The sequence below is a fragment of the Rousettus aegyptiacus genome, unplaced genomic scaffold (assembly GCF_014176215.1).
Source record: "Rousettus aegyptiacus isolate mRouAeg1 unplaced genomic scaffold, mRouAeg1.p scaffold_m13_p_15, whole genome shotgun sequence".
Taxonomy (NCBI): domain Eukaryota; kingdom Metazoa; phylum Chordata; class Mammalia; order Chiroptera; family Pteropodidae; genus Rousettus; species Rousettus aegyptiacus.
This window is the reverse complement of record NW_023416290.1, coordinates 38,478,443-38,493,287: the sequence shown is the minus strand read 5'-3', so window position 1 is coordinate 38,493,287 and position 14,845 is coordinate 38,478,443. Positions and strand designations below refer to the sequence as shown.

The 14,845-nt window shown below is 38.3% G+C and overlaps 1 protein-coding gene across 4 annotated transcripts in view; it reads right to left on the bottom strand.

Annotated features, from left to right (window-relative positions):
• Nucleotides 1-14,845, bottom strand: part of OXR1 (oxidation resistance 1) — a 388,922-nt gene that overhangs the window by 122,558 nt on the left and 251,519 nt on the right. The window contains exon 1 of one of the 4 annotated variants that reach the window (XM_016147448.2): nucleotides 13,059-13,472. The exons of the other annotated variants lie outside the window; for them this stretch is intronic. Within the exon in view, the coding sequence (XP_016002934.2) occupies nucleotides 13,059-13,071 (13 nt within the window). The 5' untranslated portion in view covers nucleotides 13,072-13,472. Of the gene's footprint in view, nucleotides 1-13,058; nucleotides 13,473-14,845 lie in introns of those variants that run through there. 4 annotated transcript variants of the gene reach the window in all.

Below are 14,845 nucleotides of genomic sequence, written 5' to 3'. Positions count from 1 at the left end.
TAATCTGATGTGGCTTTTTACCCAGAATGACATCCTGTGCTACCTCAAGTCCTTTGTGAAAGATGTGTCAATCATATGCATATGCGTGCGCACAGGCCACATAAATATATCATTCATATGCTTGTGCACATACATAAGCAGTCTGAATAATTTCTGAAATGCTTCCCTGTTGGTATAACCTTTAGGCATATTACATAAACTCTATGAGAGTTTATGGAAACAACTGTATGAGAACAAAAAAAACTACCTACATAACGATTACCAAAATGAAGACATGTCTTGTGTTATTGCAAATAGCTGTACAAACATTAGTTAATCGGCTTTGTCAACAAAACTCTTTCTGTTTCCTCTTTGTCCCAAGTTGAAAATCATGCAATCTGACACTTAGTAAAGCAGCAAAGTTATGTTACTGCATAAATTTCTCCATCTGTCCACAGAAAAGAAATGGATGAGCTCGAAAGCGGGGATTGTTCGTGCCGCAAGTCTTAATAAGAGTGATACCCACAGAATTTTACAGAATGCTAAAAACAAATATTGTCTCCAATTTGGAAGATAAGAACAATGCTGTATGTGACAGAGAATAGACGGTGACAACTAAGAGCTTTTTGTGAAATTCACATAAATCTGCAGATTTGTCCAACAAATTGCACATTTTTTTTTTTTTATGATACTAATCCACGAATATAAGGAACAATTTTGTACTCTCTCCCACTAATAGCAATGGCCTTCTCCTAACGTAGCCGTGTTTTCCTGTTCTGCAGCTCTTGGCTATTAACAGCCTACGTTTTTCAAATAACTTGGCAGTCCATGAGTACGGAACACAACCAACTTTATAGGTAGACAATAAATTTGGGGAGGAAAGGGCAAGGATAGGCATCCGCATATTTATCTTGTTTTACATGGTCACTTTTTACCAGCATGCAGTAATGGTGGAAGCAGACTTTTCCTCCCTGCTCGTGAATGAGCCCACAGGCATAATGGGAACGAGGCAGATCCAATAAAGGCGGCGAACAGAACTCCAAGCGTGGTATTCGGATTCTCTATAACTTGCTGCAATTAGAATTCAATACACGCTTGAATATTTTTGGAAATGGGGTCTGTGGACTGTTATGAGATCCAAGTCAGAGGAGACTAGTATAGCTCTGGATTTCTTAAAGTGAAATGATGCCTCTATTCAAATGGAGAATGTACTGATGTGGCTGGTTGTTAATAAAGCCAAAAGTGAGTTCTGTGCATGCGCCTTCATCAGAGTCCAGGGACCAGGGGTCTTTTATAATTTTAAAGGAAGGGTTGCAAATTAGTGGTCCACAGTCCACATTTGGCCCCCACACATAAGAGTGTGGTTTTGTCTGTAGGTTTCACAAATTTAAAAAAATCCAGAATGCCGACGACCTCCAGTGAAAACCTGGCAGCCGTGGGCAGGCGTTTCTGTAGGGCAGCGGCTTCCTGGAGCCAACTGGGAGCTGCCTGTTTGAACCAGCAGGTGCTTTCCAGTTTCAGACTCTCCAGCTGGCCACTTCCTCTCCCGAGCAGTACTTTCCCCTGAAGGCACAGGGGGCTGTGTAATGATGGAGCACTTTTTGATGGGCGAGAGATCAGTTCGGGTTCATTTGTGGCAACTCTGCTATTTGTGTTTCATGGGTCTGTTCTCACTCTTAGCAGCAATACGAGTCAGTCCATTTTCACCAGTGTCACCTTGGGCTCCAAATTCCATGCCCCATGTCACCCCTGATTGGCATTCTTTCGTATGTTAGGTACAAATGATTTTTATTCTTTTTAATTATACTTGCTCTTAGTAGAGTGTTTGAACTCATTCACACGGAAGTCAGAAAGATGGATGAGAACTTTCGGATGTCTCTAAGCAAGAGATATGACACAGATAAATCATAAAGTTCTTAAAATGAAACAGATATAGAGAGCAGCAGTTAGGATTGGGGCACGAAAGAGGTTTCTAAGATTTCTGTGGGGGCCGACATCATTCTCCACTTAACAAAGAGGATGACCCCCAGCTTTGCTGATTTCAAGACTGCTTTTATAAACTGCCAGATGAATTAGATGATGAATGAATTTAATTCTGAATTAATTTAAAAGATGTCAAGACTTTCTCTTACACGGTAACATAGGAGGTACTGATATGTCCATTAGAGATTTACTTTTTTTGGGGGGGGGAAAGAAACTAGCCCTCAAAATAGACAAAGCCACATGTCCTATAAACTGCCAGTGAAGAGGAAAAACTAAATCCTCAAATTTAACAGACACTTCGTTTTACTTCCCCTGTTTGAGGTTGAGATATGGCGGCTGTTCAGTAAGGTTTGGTAGGACCCCGACTCCATTCCTTTCTGCATACGGACTTGGCAAATGACAAAGCATACTCTGAACCTATGTTTATATCTTATTTTCCACAACCTCTCTTGGTTAAATCCGAATAGATCAAAGTGTGTCAATCAAGCACCCACTAAGTCTATGCTCCTGTGCTACATGTTAGATGCTGGTGCTATCTGGGATGCAAAACTGAGTGAAATTAATTCTTGGTTCAGCAATCTATATGGGACCTTTATGTCAATTAGACCAAAAAAAAAAAGAAGCCCGCTGGGCAGATGCAGCCCTGTGTCACTGGGCTCAGTTTTGGTGAGCAGAGCTCAGGTTGGATTACAGCTGCAAATCATGGGCTTGGTTGGGTGCTTCTGCGAAAGGGTCAACATGCAACCTCATACATGGTAGGCTTGCAAGACCTACTCCTTGATCTCAGTATTAGAATTTAACAGTCATGAAGGAGGCAACCTCTGTCCCAGGATAGAGGTTAACACAGGAAATATGCTTGAAATACTACTGAATTCAAAGACTGGAATTATCATGCAGCTGAGTGATCAGGAAAAGCTTCACAAAAGAAATCTTAAAAGAGATTTTAAGATTTTAAGGCTGCAATAGAAAGGAGGAAAGGGTTCAAGAGAGAGATTCAAGATAGAGGAAAACACTTGAAAAGGAACGGGTTAGGGAAGCGCACTTAGAAAACACGACGAGGTTCAGGACTGCCAGGCTTTAAGGAGTGTTTTTAAAACCGGTGGAAATGGGTGCTAATACTCTGACAGTTCGGATTCCGCTTTTAATTCAGCAGCCGCTGCCGCAGGTGTTGTGCAGTAAGAGTTAATGATAAAGGTAACAGCTAACAATTCTTGAATACTTACTGCACATCAGGCACGTTGTTAAGCTCTTGGCATGAATTACCTCATTTAACTCTCATGACAATCCTACAAAACGCACACTGTTATCTCCACTTTATGAATTAGGAAACGAGCTCTGGAAGGTTAATGTTCCCATTGCTGTGCAAGCCAGTACACAGGAGAACTGGGGCCAAGCCCCTCTATGATTCCCAGGGCTCTAAGCAAAGTGTTCTTTTCATTTGACAAGTCAGGGCACTGCTGTGGCAAGTGTCTAAAACGAAAGCAAAAGGAGAGACAAGAATAGAAAGACCGATTGGAAGGTTCAGGTGGGAGGCAATGAGGACCTGAAAGGCCATGGGGATGGAAAGGAGAAAGCGAATTTGACTGACATTTTAGAGGGAGACCATTTCAGACTATTATTAACTGGTTGTTCAGGAGACAGTACTGAAAACAAAGGTTTAAAGTGGGGTCATCAGCAGAGTGGCAATGCTACAAAGAAGGGGGGTTCCAGGGACAGTAGAGCTTGATGGGCCAAAGGGATGTTCAGGGAGCATGAGGATGAGGGATGGAGCGCTAGCAGCCGTGCTGATGATGGAAGCCATGCTCAGGACGGCAGAACGGAAAGACGGAGAGTGATGACTCATGGACCCTGAGCTGCCTACCTCTGGTCATTTTGCATGATATAAAGGCCTAATTTGTCTAAATACTGTAGTTTGGTCTACATCAGCTAAACATACTTCCTTTCTGATACGGATACCAAATATATTTTCACCAAAATAACGGAAAATTTAGTTCTGATTGTCCTAATTGTCTTCATTGGTATCCACAACTTATGGAAACAGGTTGAGGATTTCCTGTCACTTTACTATAGTGCTGCTGCTCCATTCACGGAATAAAAGGTTTTGTTCTCTCATAAAGTGCTAATCCAGAAAAAGTTGACATGAAGGAGGTAAGGAGTTTTAGAACAATTTACGCAGTTTAGGCAGGGAGGAAGTTTTTCAATTAAAGAAAACTCGGAAGTATTTAAAAATAAAAGCACGCTACCTTATTACGTAGGGACAAAAAAGGGCTTTATGTTTAGAAACGTGGGAGTTGGTCTTCATATTTTCCTAAAAAGAGGTATCAAGAGATATCTATTGCTAACTATATAATGTGGGGTTCTGGATTTTGTAAGGATCAAGCTAAAGACATGGCAATTTAGTTGGCTACAAACCCAAACTCATCCCCCAATGTGTCACATGAGAAAGAAAAGTGGAGGGCGCCACCGGCTGCATTTGCTAGCATGACACGTGATTAAGGGAGATCGTTTTTCCAATGCTGGATGAGAGGTAGAGGAGCCTGCCCAGTTCTGGGAGCCACACCCTGTGACAAACCAGAGAACATCGGAAAGCGACCAGGCCTGTGGCTGCGGTGAGCGGAAAGGTTGGAGAACGAGGAATGCGAGGCCTGCAGAAGGGGAGGCTCGGGTGGGGCGGAGGTCACTGTTTTTCTAATTAGCTGCTTTTTACCAACTCTTGTCCTCCTATAACCTGTTTTCTCTTCAATACCCAGAGACGTTTCCTTATATCAGGAATAAGGTTAAAACTGATTAATTCTCCAATGGCGTCTTGTAATTTAGAATAAAATCCAATGTCCTCTGCATGAGCCGACCTCTGTTGCTGTCCCTGAATGCTCCTCTCGTATGGCCACATGGGTCTGTTTTTTCTCATACCCTGAGACTCCAAATTCACATCCACTCCGGGGCTTCGCATGCGCTCTTCCTTCTGCCTGGGTCGCTGGTCCCTATATCTTTCAAAGCTTGGCTTCTTCTCTTCATCTCACCATCATCACCCCAGAGAGGCTGGCCGTAAACACTTCTGGAGCCACAAGTGGTTTTGTTCAAATTTTGGTTCTACTTCTTAGGACCAGCCTGGCATTGTCTTACTATCTTCATCTGGAAGGTGAAGAAGCTACTTGAGAGTTGCTGTGAGAATCACTGAGCCAATTCACAGAAAGAACTCTGACCACTGCCTTGAACTTTTTGTTCTTATAGTGACTCAAAATATTAGTCACCGTCATTATTCTGTAGTACACCTATCATAACTTTAATTTATTTATTGATATTTTTCTTATTTATTGGCTATTTACTCATATAAGAATAGGAGTTTTATCAGTGCAGAGAATTGGGTTTTCACTTCTCCATTTTGAGTGCTTCTAAAGCACCAGGTGTCCGATAAATAAGCTATTGGCTTTTAATTTAATAAGGAAGACACAATATGGCAAAATGGGAAGAAGTGACTTTTCAGTAGCCTAATCCAGAATCTCCCACCATTCATGTCAACTTGGTCTCTTTCAGGGTCTCAGTTTCCTCATTAATATGGTTCCGTAATATAGGATAGTTTGTTAATTTTATAAGGGTACATGTGAAAAAGTAAAATTACATCTCAGACAGCAGGGGGCAGCAGTGTGTCAAAAATGTATCTAATGCCCAGGTGTCATCTCATTTCCCTACAATTGATTAACTTTTATTTAAATATTCCATCAAGTCATTACATCCTGTGAGATAAAGAAAAAACTGATATCCTCAGAGAAATAAAATGTAAACTGTCTTTTATTTCTGTAAAAATGGAGCTTTTAATTCAAAGATCAAGGAAAACTCATTTGTGCCTTCTGGTTTTCTTTCCAACTAATGAAGAAGCAGTTAGTCATGGGACGCACAAGAATCTAATTTAAGGATTCAGGTGGTGGTAGTAATACTTCCAGTTTCACTCTTTACTAATTATATGACCACGGGAATGTTGGGGCTAAGTAACAAAAGGTTATTTATCTATAATAATACCATTTAACCAACCCTGTGAGTAAAACACCAAACAGCTAGAGGTTAACTAATCTGCCTAAAATCATGCAGATGAGATACACATGCCCTGAAAGGAAGCTTTTAAACTATCATATCATATTACAATAAATTGCTGGTTTAAAAGTAAATGAAGAATTATATCAATTTCTTGAAAATAAATGAAAACCAAGAAGCAAGGCTTCAAAAATTAAATAAGAGCTTCGGTATTCAGTTAACTTAATACCTGGCAGAGCCACCAAAAGTAACTCCATAGAGTTTGGGAATCCTTTTGAGACGTTGAATTTCTACACCATCATGCTGTTCTCTTTTTTGTTTATGTTAGAACACAGTTCAGCTTTATCTTCACGGGCCTATAATTCTGAGTAATTTCTTATCTAAATTTCTATCTTTCTCTTCCCTGTTCTCAAGCATTCTAGTACTGTTTTTCTTTTCCCCGGTTCAAAAATAATGGTTTAAATATTAACATTTCCGCCTCGGTACGTGCCAGTAAAAAAGGACAAACGTACAAACAGAGAGGTTTCAAGAAGAGAGGGAGAAGAAAAGCCAGGTTGTGGAGTTGATCTAGACCCAACAGAGGCCACATATGTGCATACGCATCAAACAGAAGCACACTGATTACTCATTGACCTACTTGGACTTCTGTGAGTTTAGCCTCACTCACAGAACATTCATTATTCAAAGACCATCTTAAAACAACAACCATAACTAGAGTTCCATTGTATTTTCAAATGTCATGATAAGCAAGCTTTCCAGAGATATTTATGGCCATGAACTTCAAGTAGACCAATAGTGCTACTTGGCTTTTGAACTGTATTTTCCTAGTTATGCACTCTCCCACTCTCCTAGAAGATGATTTCACACCATTTCCTCTTTCCTAATAGGCTCTTCCCCCATCCATATTCTCGACTGATGATCTCGCTCCCTTCTTTAGTGAAAAGGAAAAGCATTCGGAGGACGTCCGCAGACTCTCAGCACTGCATCGACCCACCTGCCGACACCTGCACACACCCACTTGGCCTTCTCACCTGCTCTCGTCTTAAGCTCATTTATCCCCCTCCTCTCTCGCCTATTCAGAGACAATCCTTCTGAAACGCTCCACTCTCTTCTACGTCGTCAAAACCTTCCCTCTCTACTAGATCACTCTCATCCACATAAAAAATGCTGTTATTTTTCCCATCTTAAAAAAAGCTTTCTCTTGACCCAATTTACCCGACATAAACTGCTCTTCTCTTCTGCAACCCTATGCAGAAAAACTCCTTGAAACTTTCTCTATTTACCGTTTCTAATTCCTCCCCTCCTATGCTTTCTCTTAAATCCACTCAGATTGGTCTTACAGGTCGATCGCTGCACTGTTCTTGTTAAAGTCATCAATTGATGACACCTCAATAAAACCCATGGTCAACTTAGTTCTCATTTGACACATTAACCTTTACCTCCTTCTTCATACACTTTCTCCACTGGCTTCCTGGACACCATGACCTCCTGGTTTTCCTCCTTCTCAACTGGTTGTTCCTTCTGCCAGATCTTCTCCTCAACATTGGAAACTCCAGGCCTCAGTTCCCAGTCATCTTTTGATGCTCACTCTTTCAGTGAGCTCATATATAGTTTTTGTTGTGATCTATATGTTGAAAACTCCCAAGTTACTGTTTCCAGCACAATTCCCCTCCACCCTGAATTCCAGATTTGTATAGCCAATTTGCTTATTCTATATCTCCTCTTGGAAGCCTAGTTAATATCTCAACACGTTCAGAAATAAACTCCTGAATTCCCTACAAACCTGTTCCATCCTCATCTTTCCCACTTTGCATGAGGAAGAATATGTTCATTTACCTTGGCCGAAAGCCTTGGAGGATTACTTGACACCATATTTTGTTTTTATTTCCTCTTTATGCTCTCACACACATTTTCTATCCATCAGGAAAATCTGTTGCCTCTACATTTAAAATACATCTGGAACATAAGCACCTTTCACTGCCTCCATCATTGCCATCTTTGTGTGAGCCACCACCATTTCTCACCTGAATCACAGCAATAATTACCTAACTGGTCTCTCTACTTCCACTCTTGCTGGTCCAACAGTCTGTTCTCCAGGCCCAACAGTCTGTTCTCCACTTTCCATTATAATGAATCTTTCAAAATATAAGTCATATCTTGTCACTTCTCTGCTTAAAATCATTAATCGCTCCTCATTTCATTCTTAACAAAAGCTTCAGTCCTATGATCCAGAATAAAAGCTTCGAAGACGCCATATGATCTGGCTCCCATTGTCTCCCCAAACTCAGCAACTTGTTCACTCCTTTCCAATCACACTTCCTGAAACATAAAGAAAGCCGCTGCCTCAGGGTCATGCTTTCCTTCTTCCTGAAATTCTATTTCCCCAGGTATCAACATTGCTAATTTTAGGAAATAGACTTCCTAAAAGTCTTTGCCCATCTTTGCCATCTTTCCAATAAGGCCGACCCTTACTACCATCAAAGAGAATTGCAACACACCCTTTCCCTGGCACGCCTGATCCCCTTCACCTGGTTGGATAGTCTTTACTTATTAGCACTTATCACTTAATTTTACTATTCAATTTACTTATTTACGATGTCCATTCTTTATTTTCTGGCTTTCTGTGCAGACCTGCTCCAGCCTGGACTGTGGTCAGGCTTGGTTGATCTCAGTGGAATCGCCCTGGAGGAGATCCCCTCCCCCTCCCTCTTATCTTCTGCTTCTTGGATTCCATAACATTTTCCTTCTTGTTTTATTTTCTTATGTTCTTGGGTAAGAAAGGAGGCATGCGCGGAGTTTCAAAAATGAGCACATTATGAAAAAGGCTTTATTCTACGCTTAGGTATTATTTATAATTTTAGTATAACTTTTGGTAGGGAATAATTTACCATTAGAATTTTGAAGGCAAACTCCACTCATTGCCTTCCCAGCTTCTAGTGTTGCTGTAGACAAGTCCTATACTGTTCTGGTTCTTGATCAATTGAATAAATACGCTCTCCTGAAGATTTCAGTATCTTTTCTCTACCGCCAGTTTCTGAAGCTCCATGGTAATATGGCTAGGTGTGGGTCTATTTGTATTCATTGTTCTTGGTGAGATCTCTCACTTAGAAACTCATGTCCTTCAGTTCTGGGGATCCTTTGTGAGTTTTTGCTCTGACTTTTCTCTACTCTGTTTCCTCTCTAATATCTCTTTCTGGAATCACTGTTTTGATGACGGACTTCCATGACGGGCCCTCTAATTTTCGTATTTATCCTTCTCTTATTTTCATCCCTTTCTCTTATTATACTTTTGAAATTTCCTTCAAAGATTTTACTGTGTTTTTCACTTATTCAACATATATTTATTCTCTTAGTGCTTTTTGTTTGTTTGTTTTTGTTTTCGTAACAACCTATTCTGGTTTCATGCATACAAAATATTTTATCCTACTGAGAATATTAATAATGCTATTAGAAGTTTTTCTCTTTTTTTCCTGATATTTTCTGCTCCTTCCATTTTTTTTTTTCCTATGTCTTTGGTTGAGTCAATGTTCTCACATTAGCAGGCTTCTTAATTTAAGAGTGCTTAAAGAACACATCTCAACAGCTTTCCTATTTAAGGGTGGCACACCGTAAAAGCTGACTGGCAGCGAGGCTTGTCAGGTGTGGTCTCCACTGTCAGGCCCTCTGAGGGAGCGGATTCCTAGAATTCTTTCTGTCAATAGCTTTAGGTCTTTTCTCATGGGTCAATCCACTTTGTAGACAAACTTTTTTTTCCTACCTTTATTCCTACTTTATGAAATAATCAATATCCTGATCTGCCTTTTGGGAAATTCTGCACCGTAAATCAGGTGCTTCTTAGCTTTTCCCACTGTTGCCTCTCCTTTCTTGGGTCATTTAAGGCATCTGCTTTCCTGCTTCCAAAATACTGTTGCTGTTATTTCCTCTTTAAGTATTCTACCCTTTTGCCCCATGTCTCTTTCTTTATAAAAATTCACTTTACTGTCATTTTAGTTGAGTGTCAAAATGGAAGAGATCTTTATGGTTGTATTTAATCTGCCATCTTTAACTGGAAGTCTCGCTTCCAGTCATGATTTTAAGATATTTGAAATGCTTAGGGGAATTTAATTTACTACCTCTATAGATGCAATTTATTAGTTATGAGTTGTTTAAGTGCTTAGAAAGTATTGGCTTATTACATTTTAAATTTGCCTCATTACTCGTTTACAGTGTTTGTTAAAAATTACATAAAAATCACTTTTTAAAGGTGATTTGCTTAAAATTTGTTTCAAATCACTTGTAAGTATAGTCTGAAACATTTTTAAAAGTTTATTTAACTAAGTTTGTAAATAAAAGTAATTTCAGGGAAACCTATTCTGTTAAGTTTATGACTTAATGAAATCAAGCAAAAATGAATATCTAGGCTTATGAATTGTGCTTAAATCTTGAGGAAAAACTGTGTTTTCTAATTAATAATCAGCTTATAGAAGTTATATGCTTAACTACAAGTAACTTTAAATCGTCTTTTTCACAAAGGACAACCTCTCCTCCCAACTAAAACATGGAGAACATTATGCTGAGGGAAAGAAGCCAGATACAGAAGAGTAAATACTGCTCGATCCTACATATACAAGGAATGTAAAATAGTCAAACTCATAGTAGCAGAGGACAGAATGGTAGTTACCAGTGGCTTGGCAGTCGTGGCGGGTGGTGGGAAGAGAGAAGAATCAAAGAGTATAGCTTTAGTTATGCCAGACGAATAAACCCTAGAGATTCACTGGTCAACATGATTTCTACAGTTAACAATAGTATGTTGATACTAAAAAAATTTATAAGAGCATAGATCGTATATTAAGTTTTCTTATTAAAAATAAGCAAAAAGGGTGGGAGAAATTTTTGGAAGTGATAGATGTTTATGGCACAGATTTTGGAGATGGTTTCATGGGTGCATACTTATCTCCAAACTCATTGAGTTCTATGCATTAAATACATACAGGTTTTTTATATGTCAACCACACCTCGATAAAGTGTTCTTTTTTAATCTGATGGGAATAAGTTTTAAAAAATAGTGTAACTATATCATGTCATAGAAGAATAGAAGCATAGAAGGTATGCAAGTGGAGCTTTGTTTCACTTTTAGCTGAGGACCCCAAGGCTGAAAACCATGGAGTGGGTACCAAATATCTCCACATCCTAAAAGTGACGCTAAGAGACTATAACACTGGCCAGCATTCACCCATCATATACCTTAAAGGTATAAAACAGTTGATGTCGAAAATGCCAAGAGAGAATTTCTTTGGAGAAAGTAGGCAGTATATTGTGCTTCTATGCTCACCCCCACATGGTTTTGGAAGAAGGCTAGAGAGAGATTCCTCCTCATTTCAAGGCAAGTAAGAGTCTTCAAAGGGACTCTTTGGGGACCTGGCTGCAGCCCACTGGCCAATCAAAAAGAAGGCATAGCAAAGCAGTCTATTTGGAAACCAGATACCCTTGTAGGTAATCAGCATGATGCCACAGTAGCTAATTCCCTGTATGGTTTAAAAGGGAGTCTCAGGTAAAAGAAACCTAGTTAGTGAAAGGAAAGCCTAGAAGACATCTGAGGGGCAGGCAGTTTGCAGTAATTGTATACAGACATCCTTGGGCAAAGTTCTAGAGAACTCCACGGAGAAGTACTTCTACTATCTGGAAAAAGTATTGAAACAAAGTCAGTCAAAGAGCTTGTTGGCTATTGTTAGGGCCCACCAGAAAATGGTGCTCCCTTGTTATTTCATTGGCAAAATACTTTTCTAGAGTAGAAAGAAATAAAATGGTGAACATTACTCATCATCTCCAACTACTACTAAAAAGGCCCCTAGAAAAGTCAAAGGTCTCTATTTTTCTCTTTTCAATCCCAATTTCCCCCAAGAATGATCCAATTTGTTTCATGGCCACTTCGTGACTAAGTCCATAGACTCATCAAAAGTCTCATTTTATTATAAAGATTCCTTTATAAAATAAGCATGCTGGTCAAGTAATAAGCTTCAGCGGTGATTTTCTAAAAATAAGAAATCAACACTGCTCTTGCTTCATAAGCTTCCTTCCCTATAAATGTGGTGTTTTCCCTCTAATTTGGTTATTATTAAGCTTTACTCATAAAGTCGGTAAGTAATTTGGCTCTTTAAGATTAGCAAAGGCTAAGCTTAAATGTAAGAGATCTCTATTTTTATTTAAAAACAAAAGTATTCTCTATGGTTGAACACCCACCACCAAGAAGAAATTATAATAAGTTCTACAATAGCAGGGATATTTCGCTTTTGACAGATATGTCCATAAATTTTGTATGCTAGATATAACCATAACACCACATAAACCTGGGAAAGAAAATTTCATTGTCCCCAGGTGTGCTATTTTTAGCCGTCACACAGAACAAGTGCCTTGTGCTTAGGTTATTATTAACTTTTATTCTTATATATCCACATAATCTTGCCTTACTTAAGAGGTTTTTATTTCTCTCCAAGTGAGTTTTGACTAATATTTGTTTTTCTGTACAGTAATATCTTGCTGTCTTTCTTATCAATTATTTTTATAAAGTATCTGACGGCATTAGAAAATTTATCTGTCACCGCCTAGAAAATGTTAAATATCTGATTTTTGCCATACTAGCAATTCTTTTGAGAATCTATCATCATCTTATGGTAAATAAATATGGCATTAAATATGTTGTAATTTCATTTTATTCATTTGGTGTCATATTTAGAGTGAAAAAACTAATTAAATGAGAAATGAAAACAAGAAAAATAAATAAGTATTAATGGAAATAAGATAAACATTTTAGAGTATTTTTTAAAATTCATACCACAGAATCAAAATATGATAGACAGCTAACATAACTAGGGCTCTTAAAGTCAAAGGTTGGCAATTTCTGGTACTTACACCACAGAATGGACACTATACAAATATCCAAATCCACTGTTATTTGCATAAGAATCTACCATTTGTTTAATTTCCATGCTTGGGTAGCAGGACTCTGCTTTCCCCAACTAATGATTGACATTTTAAGTAAATGAGAAATTAAAAAGAAAAAATAGAAGGGCATGATTTCAGAAACTTACTTCTCAGCTTCATGGGATATGGGCATGTTTCCTTGTAATCCAGCCTTCTGCAGCAGTGGGTTGGTGGGTGCTCTTTCAAACATAGTTGCTATTTCCGTGGGTTTATTTCCATCCTGAATTCTAAATCTCTAAGTACATGATGTCTTTGAATAGCACTGTTTTTTCTTCCATCTTTAGCAGACTGTTGAAGTGAGAAGTCTACACCTTCCCACTTGTTTCCCTCTGACTAATTTTAAGAAGCTTTTAGAGCTGGATGAGACAGTGGTAGCCAAAAGAATGAAGAAACAAATATGTGTTTTAGGTTCGAAAGAGCAAGTTATTCATTTACTCAAGGAATGTTCTGGGAAGTGTTCAGGTTCTGAAATGAAACACATCTTAAAGGCTGAAAAACATTTAAATATGTTGGCCCTATATTGTTACTTACAAGTATTAGTTTCAGTAATATTTTTTCTGAAACTGAATATCTATTGCTTTATCAAAAAAAAAAGAAAAAATATAATGTTTTATAAAAAAATAACAAATATTGGTGATAATGTGGAGAAATTAGAACCCTAGTGCACTGCTGGTAGGACTGAAAAATGGTGCAAACACTATGAAAAACAGTTTGGAGGATTCTCAAAAAATTAAAGTTACCACAGGCTTCAGCAGTACTATTTCTGAATATATATCCAAAAGAATTGAGAGCGGGGTCTCAAAGATGTATTAATACACCCATATTCATAACAGCACTATTCACAATAGCCAAGAGGTGGCAGCAACTTAAATGACCATCAGTGAATGGATCGATGAAATGTGGTATATATGTACAATGGAATACTATTCAGCCTTAAAAAGGAAGGAAATCTTGTCATATGCTACAATATAGATGGACCATGAGAACTTTACGATAAGTAAAATAAACCAGTCACAAAAAGGCAAATATTGTGTGACTCTAGTTATATGAGGTCAACTTCACAGAAACAGAAAGGGCTAGGGGGAATGGTAAAGGGGAAAAAAAAATGTCTTATGTGTATAGAGTTTCAGATTTGGAAGATTAAAAGTTCTGAAAATCTGTTTCACAACAATGTGAATATACTTAACATATTGAACTGTACACTTAAAAATAGTTAAGATGGCAAAAAAAAGATATAATGTTTGGAAGGATCCTTATTTAGATTATTCTCTGCCTATCGTTCTGTGCATTTAAAGTCTCAACTGCCAGTCAGTCACACACAAGAAGAAAGTGTTGCTCATCAGTATCAGTTAATGACTTTATACAGCTAGCTGGATGTCAGCCAAAATGCACACACTTCTGCTGTAAGCCAAGGACGATAACAGCATCTGAGCAGCTACCACGAGACTAGTGAAACTTTTTAGAGATTGAACCAATCATTACTACCCTAAACTTCACCAAAGAAATGAACAGTTCAGGAAGGCTAAATTATATAAAATCAAGAATATATATTATTGGGGTGATATTATTTCATAAATTTTATAAAAGTCTAACCACTGTTATATACCTGAAAGTAATATAATATTGTATGTTACTATAACTGAAAAATTTAAAAAAATAAGCATAAAAAAAATAACATATAGCACTGTGATTAATAATAGAGGCTCAGAACTCAACTTATCTAAGTTTGAACCCTGACTTCCCTATCTAGAGACTGTGTGACTTTGGACAAATTGTTTAACCTCTCTAAGCTTTAAGCTTTCCTTCTCTCATCTACATAGTGAAAAAGTTATAATTCCTTTGTGGAATTCTAATGAGAAGTATATCAGATGAGAACATAAATGCTTACTGTATT